The 20088-nt window shown below is 43.6% G+C and overlaps 1 protein-coding gene across 26 annotated transcripts in view; it reads left to right on the plus strand.

The window, feature by feature from the left end:
- Positions 1-20088, plus strand: part of EXD3 (exonuclease 3'-5' domain containing 3) — a 297604-nt gene that overhangs the window by 77668 nt on the left and 199848 nt on the right. For 24 of the 26 annotated variants that reach the window (XM_035564656.2, XM_035564670.2, XM_035564679.2 and 21 more), the window contains one exon: positions 17092-17156. The exons of the other annotated variants lie outside the window; for them this stretch is intronic. In XM_035564656.2, the coding sequence (XP_035420549.1) occupies positions 17092-17156 (65 nt within the window). The remainder of the gene's footprint in view (positions 1-17091; positions 17157-20088) is intronic. 26 annotated transcript variants of the gene reach the window in all.

Genomic DNA, 20088 nt, shown 5'->3' on the forward strand with positions numbered 1-20088 from the left:
AACAGCAGCTGGCAATTAACTTTCCAAGCTGTGCTTGTAGTTTTTTGTAACATACCTATCTCAAGGTATACCTTATCCTCTCTGCCTGCCCACGGGGAGTTTTTCTCTTTTCCCAGTTGAACAGGAGTGGATGTATTAAAGCATGTGAGAGCTGACTCTGGGTCATCCTGTCGTATTGCTCAAACAGTTCCTTGTTTCATTTTTATTAACTTGCTCTGGAGCTGGAGGTTTCTCGCCAAGTGTGTTGCTCATGCACACAGGTGACAAGAACATGAGTGTGAAGACCAGCTCCTTTCCCCGGCTCCAGAACCTTCAGTGGGACAATGTTGTGCTTTTTGGACACAAGCTGGTTTAATGCTTTAAACTGCAGTGTTATTTGGCTGAACCAGCTTGTCCTAATTAGTGGGCAGCAGTGATTGCAGCACCATACTCTGCTGTGTGGCTCTGACATGTTTCAAGTTTCCTAATTGATTAGTAATCATTTCAGTAAGGAGTGATAAGGTTCCCTCTCGGGCACTGATGGACTTTTAAAATGTTTAAAGTAGCTACGATGATTACTTAGGTGGATTGAAAACCCGTGGGCCTGAGAAATGCCTGTGAAATGGTGACCAGTGCCACAAACTGCTTTATAATCCTTTCTGGCTTCCCTGTGTAGCAGTAGTGCCATTGCAGCACCCCGATTCACTGTAGCTCTAGCAATCAGCAGTCCTTGAAATGAATACAGATTTTTGGAGGCTGCAGGACATTGCAGACTAAGCTGTTCTTCAGTTTTGATTCAGCAGTGTAACTCAGTATCTCACACTAAAAAGACTTTCCATTGGTATGCATGGCTCATATAACAGCTCCTCCACTGTTTCCTGCGGGTTAGGAGGGAAAGGATCTTTCCATGCATAATTTAATCACATTCAGCAGTTCAGCATTTGGATTTTTTTCCATAGAAAATCTATAACATCTTGTTAGTTAAGTCTTATACTTTTAGAAATGCCAGTGTGTGTGCTTATCTTGTTCATTCAGATAAACACCTCTCAGCATCCTGTTTTTCTTATGTCATACGAACAGGAAGAGAACGATTGTTTGAGATGTGCGTCAGTCATAATTGTAACCAGGCAGTCACGTTACCCTCCCCATTTACCATAGAAACCAGCAAATCTCTTCAAACATGCTGGTGGTAGCTGTTAGGTATCCTTTCTCTTCTACTTAACCTCCCAAGAGCTGTAACATTGCAAGTCCTGTATAGTAGGACCTCTCAATGATTTAATTTTATTTTTTATCTAAGAGGGTGCACCTATAAATTTTGCAAATCAATACCCATCACTACTTTTATCTTAAGTAACTGTGATGTCTTTTGTTCTGTCCTGTGCCTATTGTTAAACACACTGCAAACTCCAGGCAGTGGTACTGCCTGAAGTACTAGGCAAGTCTAAAGTACTGGCCAAGCTTTTGCCTGAGTGTATGTAACTTCTAGAAAAGCATTTGAGCCAGCCAGATTTTTGAAAGGCATTTGGCTATTTTGCAGTCACTTAAAGGTGACCTGGAGAGCTTTGTGCATGTAGGGAACACATTCTGCATCTGGAGAACCTTTCAGAGGAGCTGGTAGTGTTACTGGCACCTCGGGGTGGGATTTTTGAAAGCAGCAAAGGGAACAAAGATGCATTCGAGAAACATGTTTTCTGAAGGGGCTTGCTTTCTCTGGCAATAGTGCCAGTGCTGGAGACGTAGTTTTAACCTGACACCGTGAGATGTAATTAGTTATAAGAAGTACTTTCACCATTATTTTCTTCAAAATAAGCAAAACAGTTATTGTACTCTGCATATGGAGAGCATGTTTCAGCCTAGGCAGATGGGTTTTCTCCAATTTAAATTTAATTACATTATAAGTAATATTTCTTTACAAGAAATATTTTTAGAATCAACCCACAGAAGGGTTTGGGTTGGAACAGACCTGAAAGCCCATCCAGGTCCAACCCCTGCCATGAGCAGGGACCACTGCCCCCAGCCCCATCGAGCCTGGCCTTGGGCACTGCCAGGGATGGGGCACCCACAGCTTCTCTGGGCAGCCTGGGACAGGGCTTCACCACCCTCACTGTGAAGAATTTCTTCCTCGTATTGCATCTAAACCTGCCCTCTTTTAGTTTAAAGCCATTACTCCTTGTCCTGTCACTACACTACCTAATAATGAGTATCTCCCTGTTCTAGTCTAATCTCTCATGATTAGAAGAAAGCTACTTTCTCAAATTATCATGTAAAGCGAACCACTGTGGTTCGACACACTGTCCCACAAGAGTGCAGATCACAGGCGCCGACATCTGTCCTGGGCGGCTGCTACCCACCGCCCGTCCCCGCATGCGGGCAGGGATCCACGGTGTGCGGAGCTGGTGGCACCGCCTGAGCGTTCACCTGGGGAACCACAGCCCGAGGGGCAGAGGAGGGCACTGCTGGCCTGGAGGTGCTGGCATCAGAGGGATGGCAGCTGTCGGGTCCGAGGGGAAAGCAGGTTCGGGAAGGCAGCAGCGCCGTCGGGGTGCAGCGTGGGGCAGGCCGCGAGTGGCAGCGCCTGAGGCGAGGCGTAGAAGGGGCTGTGGCAGGGTGGGCGTCCTCCAGCTGTGCTCCCAGCGTGCGGGCTGGAGATGTGGAAGTCGGCGAGGGAAGGGGCGCAGCACGCAATTCTCACACATCTGCATTTTCAGAAATTGACAGATAAAATCTGGAGAGCCGTTTGTTTCAGTTTTCTGTACCTTTTTTCTCCCAGCAGAGGAAGGCTAGAAATATCATAATCTCCTACACTATTATCTGCTGCACGTTTAAGTTTTCTTTTGTTTTTTAACTAATGGGAAAGGTTCCTACAGATTGTAAGGTGTGTGGTGGTTAGAGCAGATGAAGAGGAACTGTCATGCAGATAGCGGAAAGCTGTGAAACTCTAAGTCAAAAGTAACAAATGGCAAAATGTAATGTGTTCTTAAATTTCATAGCCTTGTTTCGATTGTCAGACCTCCTTTGATTCTGCCTTTGTCGACCATTAGACGATAAAAGCTGCATTTTTTTTCCTTTGCTGCTAACGTAGGTTTCAGTTTTAATTCCAAGGTGCTAATCTTGTCTCCAATACCCACCATTAATTGGTGTTTTAGCTAAGCTGACAGCTTTAGTTTCTGCTAAACTGTGTGTGCTGAGGAGATAACCTGCCTCCAGAAAGAGAAGGTGGTGGTGCTGTCATCTTGGCTTTTTCCCTCTTGCCTACCTGTAGATAACTTGTCAGTGTATTAGGATCTACAGAAGCAGTGTTATAAAAAGTAATGTTCCAAATTGAGTGGTCAAGAGTGGTGTTCCCCAGGGGTCAGTGTTGGGGCCCATCCTCTTTAATATCTGTATTGATGATTTGGACAAGTGAATTGAGTGCACCCTCAGTAAGTTTGCAGATGACATCAAGTTGGGGAAGTATCAATCTGCCAGAGGGTAGGGACTCCCTGCAGAGGGACCTGGACAGGATGGGTCGATGGGCAGAGGCCAATGGGATGAGGTTGAACACGGCTAAGTGCCAGGTCCTTCACTTTGGCCACAACAACCCCATGCAGTGCTATAGGCTTGGGGGAGAGTGGCTGGAAACCTGTGCAGAGGAAAAGAATTGGGGGTGTTGGTCGATGCTCACCTGCCTAAACATGAGCCAGCAGAGTGCCCAGGTGGCCAAGAAGGCCACAACAGCATCCTGGTTTGTATCAGGAATAGTGCAGCCAGCAGGGTCAGGGAGGTGGTCGTCCCCTTGTACTCTGCTCTGGTGAGGCTGCACCTTGAGTGCTGGGTTCAGCTTTGGGCCCCTCACTACGAGAAGGACATCGAGGCCCTGGAGTGTGTCCAGAGAAGGGCTACAGAGCTGGTGAAGGGCCTGGAACACAAGTCCTGTGAGGAGCGGCTAGGGGAACTGGGGGTGTTTGGTCTGGAGAAGAGGAGGCTCAGGGGAGACCTCATTGCTCTCTGCAACTCCCTGAAAGGAAGGTGTGGGGAGCTGGGGGTCAGCCTCTTCTCACAGGTAACCAGTGATAGGACTAGAGGGAATGGCCTCAAGTTGCGCCAGGGGAGGTTTATGTTGGAAATGAGGAGACATTTCTTCTCAGAAAGAGCAGTCAAGCATTGGGACGGGTTGCCCAGGGAGGTGGTGGCATCACCGTCCCTGGGGGTGTTCAAGGAAAGGTTGGACGTGGTGCTGAGGGACATGGCTTGGTGGGTGACATTGGTGGTAGGGGGGTGATTGGAGCAGGTGATCTCGGAGGGCTTTTCCAACCTTTATGATTCTACGAAGCTGCATATTAAGCATGTGAGAAAGAAATCTCTATTCATGATGTGCTGTCCTGCTTTCCCTACGTGTAGCTTGGCAGTATCTGCCCCTCATAAGCAGAACTTGTCAGTGTTTTTCAGCAGCATTCTGTAGGAGTTCCCAGCATGTTTTCCCCATCCCAGGTGAGCTGCAGCCTTATGCTCATGTGAGAAAGCTCGGTTGCACCCTTTTTTTGCCTCACTCCTCCAGCTGAACTCCTCACAACTGTACAACATAGAACAAAAAGAGTTTCCATCCCCACTCCTATGTGAAACAAGATCTGGAGTGTCTTCTTGATATTTAGTTAAAGCATTTAATAGTACAACTTTATAGAAAGCTAAATAACCCGAATTTAGGTGAAATTCTTTACTTAAGCAGAAATTAAGCATGAATTAAAACATGGATTTAAAAGTTAGTATGTGGTCCCAGCTCAGTAAAATGCTTCCTTAATTGACATGTATGGAAATGTTTGTGTCAGCTCTGTTGCTTGAGAATTTCATCCCCAGAGCTTTTCCTTCATAGATGTTTAGGTTTAAAGCTTTGGCTGAAATACATTGCTGCCACTTGATTGGGATGTGTTAAAATACATTGACTTTTTCAGCTGAAGGACTGAACCTTTGTGTTGGGGTACTGGAAGTGGACCAGGTGTTTCTAGCTATGCATTTTAACACGGTCTTAAATGCACAGTCTAAATACTTCACTAACATCAGCTCTCAGCAAGCAAAAGTGTCTATTTTACCTTCTATTTTTAAAAACAATTTAATTCTTATTGGAATACTTTTAGAGCAAAGCTTCCTTGAAACTCATTTCTTATCTTCAATTATCTAAATGGTCTCAGCTATTAACAAAACAACAAAAAAGTGAGTTTCTGTTTTACTGGAAGGGTTATTTTAACATGCTGCTGAAATGCTGGCGTAAAAGCTGAAGTATTTTTCAGGCTCAAGTTGGCTTTTTCAGGTATAACCTACAGGTTTCTGTTTTTTTTCCAGCCAAAGTTGAAAACAAATTGTTTGATGGATATTAAATACCTGAATCGTCTTTACCAGTTACGTATCATTGATTTTCACTGAAAATTACAACCAGTTTATCAGTGAGTCATTGAGTTGTGCTGGTTTTCCCAAGAAAAGCCTGGATACAAAAGATTGGGAGCAGGCAGTCTGTGGTACATTGATTCATCATCCCGTGTCCATGGGAAGTGTCTCTGCCAGACTCATTTGTCTTTACCTAAACTTCTTGCAACCATAGAGTTTCATTATGGCAGCATCTTCTTGTGTAATCTCAAAGATGACCTGATACATTTGAGGTGAGTGTTTTATTATTTTCAAAAACATGGCTTTTTAGCTTGCTCACTTGTCTTACGTGGCCCCATGAGTCAGTGTGTAATTCACCATTCAGTTCTGTAAGGGCAGAAGGAGAAGGTGAACTGCAGGCTTCAGGTGTTCATTCACTCTCCTGTACCAGAAAAAGAGTGTCTGTCAATAATAATTAAAAACAATTAGGAGTGTCCTCATTAGTGTTAACCTTTGCAACTAATAATTGCTGCCCATTCCTCTTCCTTGAAAGAAAGGAGGTTAGTGTTTTAAAAAGGAAGCTGGATGGCTTCGAAACATGTATCAGGGCTTTTTAGTGTTAACTGTTGGGTTTGGTGCCTTTTTTTTTTTTGTATGTGTGGAAACCTATTTAGGAGAGACGGTTAAAGGCTTTTAGGTTTTTTAGGTTTAGAACTCAGGGATTTCCAGAGATGTCTGAAGAACAGAAAATGCTATCTTTTTAGCTTTACTTTTCATCTGATGCTCCTTTTCCAAATTGTAGTTCGATCTGCTAGACCTGCTGAGGCTTCTGTTCTGACAGTCACTGAGTAGCCAAAAAATGAGGACATGTAATAACACCCCCCCACACACACGTTTATCCTGGATAGTATTAGTTTTCTTCATCTTTGCAGGATTTATAAGCTTAAAAGAAGAAATTGCTGGCTTTCCAGAATATTGTTTTAAATGTTGTTTTTAAACTCCCGAGTTTCCATTTCCATTAAAGTGTTATTAACTGGGTGTAGGGGTGTTGACTGATATCCTGGTTATAGCAGATCTCTTCTGAGGCTTGATGATCTGTGATAAGAGAGCAGCCAGCACTCAGTGCTGAGATGTGGTCAGTGGCTGATTCCACAGCAGTGAGTTATCAGCACTTCTGGGAGCGCGATGACTCGCTCCTTACCGCTCCCTCCACAACAGTGACACATTTTATGGGAACAAAACCCTTTTCTCTTTATCACTGAAAAAAATGTATGGTGCTGTTGGCTAAAATGAGGAAAAATAGCTTGGGCTGAAGTTTTGGGAGAAAAAAATATTTTATGATGAAAAAGTATTTTTAACCTTAATAGATTTGAACAGAAGAACACAAGCCACGGGCAAGGGTATGTCAAGCTCAGCAGCTTCAGTAGCCTCTGACCATAACTCATAGTGAATATGTATAGGGAGAGGGTGGAAAAAATCAGAAGGGGATGAGGGAGTGAGTGCCCTGCTGTCCTCCTCTTTGCATGTGCCTGGCTTCCATCGGTCAGCAGCTCGGAGTCCTCCTATGCCAAGGACTGTTTTGTCATCTTTGTGCTTAACGTTGAGGTCATGCCCTATGCAACAGATGAGGAAACCATTAAAAGTGCTGCCAGTTACTTGCAAAAGGTTAACAATTGCTATATTTTTAGGCTTTTATTAATTTGAATTTCATTACCTGCCTAAAAAGCAAGCTGTTAGTGTTATTTTTAGAATTGCCACTTCTGTAAAAATAGGTGCACTTTTCCTTGTAAAACAGGGGCGTATTGAAAGTATCTGATAATGCTTTCTGTGTGTCTGAAGTGATGACCCATGTGCGTGAGCAGGCTGATGGTGTCAGATGCTCTCCTTGGCCACTGTACCAGAGGAAGGGGTGTTTGTGCTCCCTGCATGGGTTGTCTCGGCCAGCGAGATGGGCTAAGGACGTGCCCAAAGCTTGGCGACTTCTTGGTTAGATTTCATTTTTATTTGTTTCAGTTGGCCCCAGATCTGAAGAGCATCTTTTGCTCACATGCCATGGACAATGCCTAGATTTTGTTGTTGTTCAGGTGTCTGTGTGCACTAAGTGGGAGGGAGAATGCAAGTGCCCCTTTGGGCTGCTGTGGGTGGGTTGGTGAGCAGCAGGTCTGGACTGGGGCAGCTGGTAAGCAACTTCCCCTTCTCCTCACTGACAGAAAGTGCTCGTAAAATAAGAGGAAAGTGTTATTGGCTGTTCTGCTCGTACAAGCAAGCCTTTTATTTTAACGAGAGTGCATTTTGTTTGATCTGCGTTTTTTGGGGGGGATGATGAATTTTAGCCATTATGAAAACAAAACCCATGGTTATTTGTAAGGACTGCTTTATAAGAAGCATATGTGTGCTTTATTATTCTTTTGCTTGGAGTGTGGGGATTGTTTTCAGTTGGGAGGTTGCATTAGAAGAATGTGAACTTCTGACTCACTGAAAAATAGAGCGTGTATTAGCAAAATTGTGAGGTTTCCTATTATGTTTTCATAACTCAAATTTCTCAGAATGGAAGTGATCTCTTTTTGCCTTTAGTGAAAGAATGACTTTTACTGCCATTGAGAACGAATGGATTTTTCTTCTAGAAAAAGTTGTATTGCATTTAATATACTTTTACTCTACCCACTATTCTTCATTCCCACTTTTCTTTTCTCCAGAGTAGCAGCTTCTCTCTCTGAGGGTGATCTGCCTGTGGAACTCATTCTTCAGCCACGTTTCTGTTTGATGTCTAAATTTTGACTTTTCCATGATGACGTAGTCAACAGTAAGGACCAAGGTGTGGCTAAACATGGTGATCCCAAGAAGGGGTCGACTCAGCTAATGGCATCTGAGGAATCCCAGCTTTCCTCTGGAAGAATCAAATGAGAAGCATGAAATTGGCTTTGAATGCTTAGTTGATTTGCGGTAAGGGTTTGCAAAGATACTAGAGAAAATACAAGTAGAGCTAACCCTGTGATACAATATTGCACGTTACCACCTTAAGGCAAGAGACCAAAACCAGAGGCTACAATTTTTGGAATTACTGGCCTAAGCTGCTGCTTCTACATGCAAGGTCTGTCTGAAAGTTGGAGAAGAACCTCCAGAAGATAAGCTCCCAGATGCTGAACCCCTCACAAAGTGATGCAAGATGTCTTCTGTTTAGTGAAACAAATACCTCATTTTAATTAAATAGAAACTTTCCCCTGTGCTTTTGATATGAAGAGAAAACTTCTAGGGGAACCTAACTTTTCAGTCTGGCCTATGAACCAAAGCATAAACTGATTTTGCAGTTCCAGTTGTTGCATGGAGCACCATGTTGTGGTGGTGTGTTTGGTGAAGGCAACGCTTTGGTAATGATTCCAGCCAGGGGCACTTTGTCTGCTGTAGCAACACTGCAGGGGCCGTCCAGCCAGGGCCCGTGCGCTGTGCCTACAGACCTGCTCTCCTCTGGTAAGCAGGAGACAAAGACCGTCATGTAAGAGGCTGCCAAGGCTGGAAGAAGAGCATCAGAAACAGTCACAGCTGGTCAACAAGCTCAGGAGTAAGGAACCATTCTCGTTAAATGCAAATTCTGGCTACTGAAAATGAGCTGATGTTCGTAATCAGGAGGCTACAAGTGATGAGCTTGCTTGGTTTTGTTCTTTTTTTTTTTTTATCTCCTTTTTTTTTTTCCTCCTGTCTGATGCGGATACTTCCATGGATTGCAGAAGGTGAAGCCAAATGTGTGAATGAAGAACTGGAGGGACATGCAATGAATTCTTTTCCTTTGGTGAACCTAGACTCACAGACCTCCCAAAGGGCTAAATCTTTAATGTTAAAATTATAGGGGAGGTGTGTGGTGTATGGAGCTTTTAAGACTGCAGTAACTGTGTGTGGTTGCTTCCCTTTTGAGATCTGAAGCCTTCTGTGCGGTGAAGTTCAAAGCTCCATCGATTAGAAAGCTGTAGCTAAAATTGGAAACTGATCCAAAGGCTGGCGTCAGCCAGACATACCTTATTCAGACGGACCCTCTCTGTGTTGTTGCTTCATTTCCTTATTGTTTGAATTCAGCTAAACCAACATAGTTATACCTTTAAAAAGCATATTTGTCTTTTGCGGGAGACGCATTTAAGGAATGGTGGCTGGGCATGCTGAGTGTGTTTTGGAGCTCTGGAAATTGTGCTAAAGCGAAGCAATTTATTGCTTCTGAAATGAAATAGTTTTGTGACATTTGATCCTCTTGTAAATTTTGCACTGGAGATTTCAGTGGTGGGATATAATTAACATTTAAATTGGTTGGGCTCTTATGGCAGCATTCCTCTGCCTGTCTGCAGACACTGGTACAGTCGACCTTTCCCTGTAAGCAAATAGCTCTGGGGAGCTTTTATTCTTAGTGGGAATCTACTGACTGCAGCTGGTGGGGATTCGGATGAATCACTGAGTGGTTACCCCTTAGTCATAGTGTGCTTGGAAGTGAACTGCTATCATTCCTGGAAATATCCATTTCTGCTAAGATAGAGACTCTGCCATGAGAAAGTGTAAAAAGAGCCTACGAGCCCTTTGGTGCAGGTGCCTCTGAAATAGGAGTGGGCACTCTTGTGAGTGTAAAACCTTCCAGTCCCCAGGATAATTCTAATTTACATTTCAAAGTAATGTGCAGGGGAGGAGAAGGATGCATTGGAAGTTCGTCCTCAATTAAGGGGAATTTGCAGATCTGAACAGGAGATGGTGTGGACATTTGCTAGGCAGCTGATGGGGCGTTTTCCCTGCTGCCTCCATGACAGAGGCTCATATGTCAGCCAGGGACAGTGAGGTACAGCCAGGACAGCGAGAGGAAGAGAAGAGCTTTAGGAAGCCCTCCTCGTCATGCTGGTGTTCGCTGCTGTAAACCTGAGCCCGAATGCTTAGAGCAGCAGGCTTCCTTCCAGGCTCTGCAGCAAGAGAATTTCCCAAACTGGCTCCCAGGAGAGGCTTTTAGCTGTGCGTGGGGTGCCTGGGGTGTGTTGCCTTCAACAGATCCACGCTCTCATTCCAGTCCCTTGCAGTGTGTTGATTGAACTCTTAACTCTGGGGGAAGTACCGTGGGCGCTGGCTCCCAAGTGCTTCAGCAGCATCCACAGATTTTCACGCGCCCAAGATGAGTGCGAGCCCCACGGCCATAGCATATGGTGGTCCCTGACCTCACAGGAGTATCGTCAGTTTTGGGGCACGGAGGTGCAGCAGGAAGAGAGGGCAAACACGGCAGTTGCATGGTAGGCACTGCCCTTGCTTTGGCACCAGCCTTGCTAGCATGGTTTCTCAGCTGTTTGGAACTCTGCCTTTCTGGCTGCTAGCTGAGTTGTTTGATTTTTCATCCTTTATGGGGAGAGTTCATACTGGGGAAAACCGTGGTTTTATTACTTCTCCTCACCCATACCTATAACTTACTTGGTACAGTGTTGTGTCTGTAGAGCAAAACCCTTTGTGACATTTATATTCAGAAACAGAACTGAATGAGAATGGTGAAAAAAAGACTTTGGATTTGCAGAAGATGGCGGCTGTCCCAGCTGTGCTCTTGTATCCACGTGGATGCAAAGTAAGCAGAGGTTGCATTTCATTGTGGATGAACAAGGAACTACAGTCCTTGTTACTCTTTGGAAAAGTAAGGGCAAATTGTGGCTCTGCCATTAAAAGACATTTAGAACACGTGTTCTCAGTAAGAAATGCAGGATGGATCAGTGCGAAGGGCATGGATCGCTGCCGGCCCGCTGCTCAGGATGTTACATCCACCAAGGTCTGGTCAGCTCCGTGTCAGGATACTAAGTCCTGCCTCTGGCTTCTGCAGCTTCTGATGTGCTGACTCCCCTTTGCTGGTCCTGCCTCTGAAACTGAGGAAGGTCGATTGCTGCGTTAGCCTGGCTGACAGGTCATCTTTGAGCTGGATGCACCCGGGCTGAAACATGGCGATTACTCCAAAAGGAGCAGCAAAAAGCAGGAAGCTGCTGAAGCTGGGCGGGGAACGTGTCCTTGGGAACGTGCTTCCTAGGGGCGCTGTGGGCAGGGGGCCTCTTGTCGTGTGAACGTCTCAGTGGTTTGGGGGAGATTTCCGCATTTCATTCATAGGTGTGTTGGAGGCCTCATCTCCTGCTCGTGTTGCTGACACAGCGTGGAGCATCTCTTGAAAGGTGAGTCAGGGACATTGCGGCTGGACCAGAGTGTTGCAGTAACATGATCCTAGCTCTTCTGCTGCTGCTTTTTTTTTTTTTTTTAAGAAAGTAACCATATCTATTTTGACAGGTGACTGTAAATTCTAATTTTCTGATATCTTTACCTACTCCACTGCTTATGTACCATGTTAAGTATCTCTCCCCACACCCTATGATAAATTCAGGTAAGAACAAATTTCTGCAAAAAGCCTCCTACAAAGCAAAAGGAGAACGGCACTCCCGTTTCCTACTGGCTAATACCCAGTGCATATAACATGGTTTTTAAAAATAATACAGCATTTTACCTTCTGTATCTTTATTCTTTATTGTATCTACTTTCTCGTAGGTTATCTCTTTTTTTCTCTTTTTCTTTTTTTTTAATACAACACAGAACACAGAATTTCACAATGTGTATTATATAGTACCTGTATATTCTAAAATTGTTTTGGTATATTTCAAATATTATTTCAGATAGGCAGGAGAAATTCCATATGGAATCATTTTCTGAAGTTCAAAAATATTTAAACAAGATTGGAATGTTTATGTTGTGTGCACTTGTTAAAAGTGGGCACAATAAAAACACTTAGAAGGTGTAAAAATCTAAGATTTCCTATTGAGGAATTTTGTTTCTTTTCAGTTAAGTCAACTTGTTCTTAGAGATCGAACATTTGTCTGAAGAGAATGTTTCTGTTCATTTTTTGCATCATCAAAGTGATGTTTCTCTTCCCTATCAGCCTTCTCTTCTACAAATCCAGCATGCATTTGATATGAGCCACAGACACTTTTCTGAAAAAAAAATGAGGCAAAGTAGATTTTGATAAGAGATTTTGATTAATTCTTAATCCACATAGTATACTATTTGTTGGATTTCTGTTGCAATCATGACATTTAAATAACCCGTGACACTGCTGAAACAGGGGGTTGCTGAATATCGCTCTGCTCACTCCTCCCCCTCTGCCAGTTTGTAGATTGCCTGTACATCTATAGATCTTTATTCTTAAGTGCAAACAGACTAGGTGCATTTCTGTTGACATGGAAGTGTCTGGAACCGTTGTTTTCCTTTCAGAAAAATATCTCAAATGTTTTTGCAGATTGATGAGAGTTTTCACAGAAGATGGATTTCAGGGATTTATTGCAGGGGCTCACAAAACAATGGATAGTACTGAAAATTCACTGATTGTTTAGTGGGGTATTGTACGTTTTGCATATTTTGTTGTATATTTCATTAAACATTTATTAAAATCCTGTTAATTTTCAAGGCAAAGGTGTAAGCTCTCTGCGTAAAGAAGGTTTAAGCATTTGCATGTTGGTCTTGACCTTCCTTGTCCTTCCTATCCAGGAATTTCAGCTGTAATTGACTACCTAATATGATCCTGAATTTCAATCACATAATCCCCTTTTCCTTTTTTTATTTTTTTTATTTTTTCTTTTCCTTTTTTCTTTTACTTTTTGCATTCTGTATCTCTTAATTCATTGACTGTAATTCTTCCAGGTCTCAGGCCATGGGGTGTTCAATGGCTTTTGACACAAAGCAAGTGTTGAGAGATTTTTCACTGGTAAATTCTTCCTCTGGGGTTTGATGTCTCACTTTCCCTATGTGAGACACACAAGTAGCCTCAGTCAGAAAGTGGATTTGTCTTGCCAGGGCATTTCAGCAGAATCGGTGAATAATACAGCAGAATTTTGCAAGGATGCAATCGCAAAACCACTGCTTTACCTCACCAGCCTGCAGGCACATTTTTTTGTTGTGATCACAGCAGGTTTTGAGTGATCTATGCACAAAGGAAAAAGAGAGAATGAACAGAAAGCAGTTTATGGCTTTCCTCAAAGACACTTTTCTAACTCAAAAATATAGGCCTTGTGGTTTATATGGTTTTGAAATGTAACCACAGATATTGAGAACTGGAAAAGATCTGATTTACCATCTCCTTCAAATTTGGTACCAGATTCAGGGCAGAGGAAATTTATTTTTGTAATGAAAAATATTAAAAGGAAATATGTTAATATCTTTAAAATAAATAAATAAATAAAAAGCAGGAACATATTTGGAGAAACTATCATATGAAAAAAATCTAGGTCATTTGTGCCTTGATGGAGTATGTGTAGATGTGTCTCTGCAACCTCCACCAAAGTGTTGTAATCTTGTTTTGGTGAAGCTCTACTAGATGTTTAATGGTTCACAACTCCCTTTCTTTGGAGCAGCAAAAAATCAATGTCAGACTACGGGCTTCGTCTTCAAGCTTGATCTCAGAACTGAATGGGGTTTGCTGTCTGGGACATGTCTCAGCTTCTCTAGTTTGTGAGCTGGGTAGATCTGGCCATGCTTGGCAGCTCGCGGCTGGCAGCAGAGAGAGATGATGCCCTCCCACTCACCACACTGTTTTTTTTATGCTGTTTGATATGGCCCCATCCTTCTTTAGTTTGTTTTGCTCATTGAATGACCCATTTGCTAATAGTTGGGTATCTCCTCATTATGTAAGAGTCTCTGTAGGATTTAACTTTTCTTCAAAAAGGAAGATTCTTGATGTTCTTGATATGTAGAATGTAAAGGTATTTTTCTGGCCTCCAGGACCTATCCTTGCTTTTGCAAACACTGTTCTGTAATCATTTTAATATGTCTATCAAACTTTATCTTAGTAATTGCTGTTTCTTACTCCTACTGCTGTGGCTGGAGGTTGGTCCAATATTTTCGTGTTCTTGTCCCCTGATTTGAGCCCAGATGCATTTGTGGTTCAGTTATGACCATTTGGTTTTCAGATGCTTTGCTTTGTTCTTTTTTCCCTTCTATTTCTTCCTCTCTCCCTTTTGCATTGAGCAATCGTCTGCTCTCCCCGTTTGCTCTGGAAAGCTTATGAAACTCCTCATAAGGCCCTCGTCCTTCATCCTTGGGTATCTTGGCATTAGTTTCCTGCTGTTTCTCCAGTCCTTTCTCAGATGTGGGTGAGCAGGATCTTGTCTGGTATTCCGATGGGAGCTTAACAGTACTGTTACTGCCAAAGACAGTTGTTCTCACTCTTTCTGGGTGCCTGGAGAGCCAAGGGGAGTCCAGTCCCCAAAGAGGTCCTGCTGGAGCATGAAAAGAGGAATTTTTCTTCATTTCTTTCAGCAGCCAAAACGATGCGGACCTTCCCATCTACATCTTCTTTCCTAGCTTGAGGTTGCGAGGTACAACAGCTCAAGGTCCAGTGTGAACTGTAGCGGCCTTCCCCTCTGGTGGGACTGGCAAAAGAAGAGTGGTGCTTTGTGCTCTCGTTTGTTTGGCTCTAGCAGTGTCTGCTTGCCAGTTGTTTGTTACGTAGAGCCTCTGACCGTGTTTCATCCCCAGGTACTTCCAAGGTTTTGCCTGGTAAGGGAAGAAACCAAACCGCTTGGACGTCAGCATGCTGCAGTGCTGGCTCAGTACTTTCTCTCCTTGTTTAATCCCCGCTCTGGAGAATCACCTGGGAGATGCCTCCCCGTTATGCACAGAGCAGTGCGGGAGCGAGCCCTTCGCGTGCGGCCGAGCAGCCGGAGGAGCGGCCGCAGGCGCGAGGGGCTCCGCTCCCCAGCCCTGGCTGCCCCAGCACCGCGGGGAAGTCACCCTGCTGGGGGTACTTCTACTCCCAGGGCCCGGGAGGGATGGGCAACGCTGTTTCCCACTCACCTGTGCCTGCACAGTAGCATGCTGGCAAGATACTGCGGTGTTTAAAAGCGACTGGAGGGACGGTTTTCATGCGAGTGTGTATTGAAATAAAGGCGAGGTTGGATTTCAGCAACAGGGAGGTAAGGTAGGAAAAAATCACGTAAGAGCAGGGCTTGTTTTGTTGATTGAGGTTTAGAAAGCGTTTTAACCAGTTGAATTATTGGCTGCATCTGAAGTGAAACACTGCTTTCCTAACTGCTCTCATTTCCTGTATCATTCCAGCTTGTTCGCTGCATTAATTGGAGTTCAGATTTACAGTGTATTTGGTTACACACTGGGCTGCATTCTCTTTTTTTTTTTCCTTGTGTGTATAAATTCTTTGGGAGTTGGGCCAAGCGGAGAGCGTATGTATGCACACACACACACACGGGCTGAATTTCACTGTTAGTTGCTAATTTTGTGGGGAAAAGGGATCTGGATTTTCTTCTGTTTTCTTGTAAAAAGAGACTTTCCTTTTTCCAAAGAAGAGGCAGCAGCTGAGAACAGCCAGTGTTCAGAGTTCAAGATTTCAGAGCAGCAAGAGATGAGAGAAAATAGTATCTTATGAATTGTAAATGTGGCATTTTCAATTTGGCTGGTGTTTCCCAGAGGTTAGTGGATAATGGAAATGCTATCATTCTCCTGGCTCAACCAATAATCAGCTTGCTACTTAAAATATTTTATAAATACTGTGCTTCAGAGTTGAGTTGGATGAGGTAGAGCTTTTCACAGTTGAAGTAGCTTTTTGTGACCTGAAATATGAAGTGAGACGGGATACTAAACGAGAAACCTAGCGTTTTGAAACAAGTTATTTAGGAACTGTAGAAGGCAGAAGGTGATTTAAAGGATGTTTCCTTTTCAGTTGAACATTTTTCTTTTGGCTTTGTGAAAACATAAGAAGAGGTGCACTATATGTGTGAGGAGTGTTTTTTGAGAACTTGTAGATTTTCAAATTCACTCTTCATGTTTAAACTGTTGATACCTGTAGAAGATTTCCATTCAGAATATTGTGAGTCAAAGTTTTTAAGTAAATGACCATGAATTAAATAGAACCAGGTATTAAAAATGTTACTGCTTTTAAAATTAAATATTCCTAAGCATTTAATTCAGAAATAATGATATGATGAATAATATTGGTATCATGAATAATAGTAGGTACAAAATAACCGAATGCCAGTTTTCAAATACCTAGGTAAAAAGAAAAAGAGAATAATTCCAAACAACCTTCTTCTGAAACATTTGATCACCCTTTATTTTTTATGCTTGACACTAATCCCAGCAACATTTCACCTTTCCCCCTTCCTCAAGCACCACCTCAGCTGCATGCTGTCAGAGCACAGCCTGCTCCCAGGCTGACGTGGGTGAGTTCGGCTCCTGCTCGCCAGGGCTCGCCAAGCAGAGCTCAGCTCCCAAAAAAAGTCACCCACTGCCTCTACCATCCACAGGGCACAATGAGATTTGCACCTTAGAGCCATTTCGTTAAAAGTTTGTGCGTATTGATAATTCCTTTACAGGCTGCGAAAGACGCTTACTCTTCTGGGAATGTTTTGTTTTAATATTAAAAAGAGAGAGCTGGCGGGGACACCACTGTGGCTGTATTTGATGCATAGCAGCAGCATGATTTAGTTGTAAATGCACTGATACAGCTTTTCCGTATTTGAGCCGGTGTGGGTGTTTAGTTAGAGCCATGCATGGATGGTGTCTGTTATTTTGTTAGGATCTCAGAGTGAGGGGTTTTAGCACTTTAATCCTGACTGACAGTTGGAAGGTTGGTGGTTTCAAACACGGTGGCACAGAGTAGCTGATTTCTCTTCAGTCAAACAATGCACCAGTGTGTCTAGGCTGCCTGTACAGAGCCAATAAATCTGTTTTGTTTTGTTTTTCTCCCCCCTTTCTCTCTCTCCCTCTCTCTCTTTCTTCCCCCTCCTCCAGGCCAGGACCCACTCCTACTGCTGAAAACCCTCCAGCTTCTCTGGACAAAGAAAGAGATGAAGAAGGTAAGGCTGTGTAGCTGAGCCTCCCCTCCTCGCTGCGGTTAATAACTGCATGCAGAGCATGTCCAGACGCAGAATGCTTAGGTCAGACCTGCAATTCTTCATGATTGCTTTCAGTTCCAGCACACAGGGAAAGAGCCTGTGCATTTGCAGCAAGAAGTGAAAAGGTAGCTCTGTGTGATGTGAAGCAGTGAAGGGACTCCTATAAAGAGCTGAAGTTTACAGGGCTGAGTTACAGGCAAAAAAAAATAATCAAAGTTGCTTTTGTTTTCTTTTAAACATGTTTTTATCCATTAAATTGAGTGTCTTGGGGGAGAGGGAAGAGTATTTCTAGTAGCTGAAAAAATAAGGGTTGAAATCAATAGAAAAAGTGCATTTTGCCAAGTGGAATGATATCAAAACCTTTGTGCTCAGGACTTTTTTTACCCTTTTTTGGTTTGGTTTGGTTTTGCCTTTTAGAGTGGTGAATGCAATTTATATTGCCTCTCTAAAATTAGTGATATATTTTTATACAGCACCCTATGGGCTCTACGTGGAGATTTCTCAGAGGGAGTAAAATAGCCTTCATCTAAATTTGGGTGCTTGCAAACTAACAAAAACACTAGATGTATTCGCTTGGTGGTGAGTTTCCCATGTTTAACTCTGTGCTGTTCAGGCATGTTCATAGATGAAATGTTCGTTTCTAAAAGACCCCAAAGCCAACAGCTCACCACGTAGCTGTGGAATGTGTCCTGTGTGAAACGACTGCCGTGGCTATGTTGGTGTACGTGCTCCATCCTAGGTATCTGAAGTGTTTAGTCATTGTCCTTGTCTGGCACACTGAGACTTTCCATTGCCGATAGTCTGTGGTTCCCAGCCTGAATAATTAAACAACTGGAAACCCAGTGTGAGAGGTGCCTTTCCAAATGGTCCGTCACTGACATAAACTTGAGCTCAGCAACTTGGAAGCTTTGAGCTTTCTATCAAGTTTCATTGGAGTTGGAGGAAAAAAAATATTATTTGTTAGGTCTTGAGGGCAGTTAATCCCGCAGAACAACAGTAGGAAATAATAATCATCAAAATCTCTATGCTGTGTACCCTGGGATGTGTGTGGATTGTGAAGAAAAATACTCTGAAAAAGACAAAGCATCCCGTCGATGTGTCCTTGGGCAGAGAGCACCGCAGCTTTTCTGTTGAGGGTGGAAAAGCTTGAGGATCCCCATGAGTCATGCTGGCAGCTCCGCTCATTGAGTTTGCTCGCTTCTGGACCGATCACCCCAGTAAGATGCATGGTTTTGCAAAGCATGCGCGCGGAGGCTTCACAGCAGGGCAGGCCCTGTCCTCTTAGTGCCCATCCTTCAGCCTGTGCTGCCTGCCTGCAGGCGTGGGCAGCACCACGGCTCTGAGCCCGGGAGATGTGTTTCTGAAGCAGGAGGAAAGTCATTTCGGAGAGATGAGGAAGCGGCGCGGTGAGACCAGGCGGTGGCACAGCAGCAGCTGGTTCTAAGGTGGGGAGCCCAGGACGAATGTCCCCAGTGGTTTCTGACATGTACCTGTCACACTAGCACTAAGATGCCCTGATCTTCAGACGTGTGCACCCACAGCAATGCACTTTTTTCAGGAGTACCTGCTGCCCTGCCCTCTGTGTGTAACTCAGTGCCTGGTGCTGCTCTTGTCCTAAGCACACCAGTATCTGACATTCCAGTTAAAATAAATGAGGGAAGTTGACTTAAATAGAGCACAGCCTGCTTCATTGACATTTAAATGGCAGGGAGCTGCTTTGCCTTTTGCTGTGTGGGAGTGTAAGTCAATACTATTAACTGGTGTGAATCAGTTATCTCCATTAGATGATACCTGGCAGTCTCAAATCAGTGCACATCATCAGAAAGAGGGTACCTGTCCCTGATGTGACCTCAGTCCTGGAACATGGTTATAGGAAGTAATCATTTCCTACATAAGAATGATAGTTTTGCGATAACAGATGCATCAACACACTGCCCTGAGCTGTGAAATAAGGGATCAAAACAGAATGAAGGAGTGTGTAGTTTGAGCATCAGCAAAATTTTCCAATTCCCATGATCTGTCGGGCTGTAGAAATCCCCCAAGGGGCATTCCCTGCCATGGGAATCAATTGAAATGGAAATGGCAATTACATGTTTAAGAGGAATCCTTCTCTGGCGGAGAGAGGAGCCAGGCAGCACAGCACTCTTTCCTCTCTGATTTAGGTGTCTCATGCGTTTTTATTTTTATTTTTTTCATTGGTTGGTCATTTCTCCTCAAACAACACATACTGTAATTGAAGTCTTCAGATTGCTAGGAAGTTTTGGAGGAGGCTTTGCCCCTGTTTAAAAGTGGAGCAGGACTAAGCCTAGATGTGTTGTCAATACTCTTGCCAGTTGTGTAAGTGTTTGGAGATGCTCTGCGTGTGAAAGCAGACTTGGGCTTTTGCAGGACGTGGTGTCTGCTGGCAACCATCCTGCCAAAGTCCAGGCTCTGGTTCCAGCTGAAGGAGGAGCTGAGTGGTGTGGTGAAAGCTCTTGTTCAGTCTAAATGTGCTGAAGTGGGGCTTTGGGGAAAAAAGGAAAAAAAGAGAGGCCATTTATAAACAGTGCAATTTAGTTGGCCAGTTGCTTTGTTTTCCTTTGGCTGTTGTGTTGGATATTTGTGGTTGGATAAGATCTTGCCTTCTCCTTCTGCAGAATCTTGCAGTGAAGTTGGAGCCCTATGTTTAACATTGCAAATTCTTACCACAGTGAAATATACTTACAGGGAGAAAACTGTTATCTGAAGTCACATCTTTGTTAGTCATCAGCTTTTTCTTACTGCATTTGATAATCTAGTGAGAAGGAAACCATTTCTGTCATAAACGATAGGTTTTGTGGTTTTTCCCATCATGAAAGACACTATGGAAAATAACTGTCTTCCAGTAAATATTGTTGATGAATAAAAAAAGAAC

Source organism: Cygnus atratus, chromosome 19 (genome assembly GCF_013377495.2).
Source record: "Cygnus atratus isolate AKBS03 ecotype Queensland, Australia chromosome 19, CAtr_DNAZoo_HiC_assembly, whole genome shotgun sequence".
Classification (NCBI taxonomy): Eukaryota; Metazoa; Chordata; class Aves; order Anseriformes; family Anatidae; genus Cygnus; species Cygnus atratus.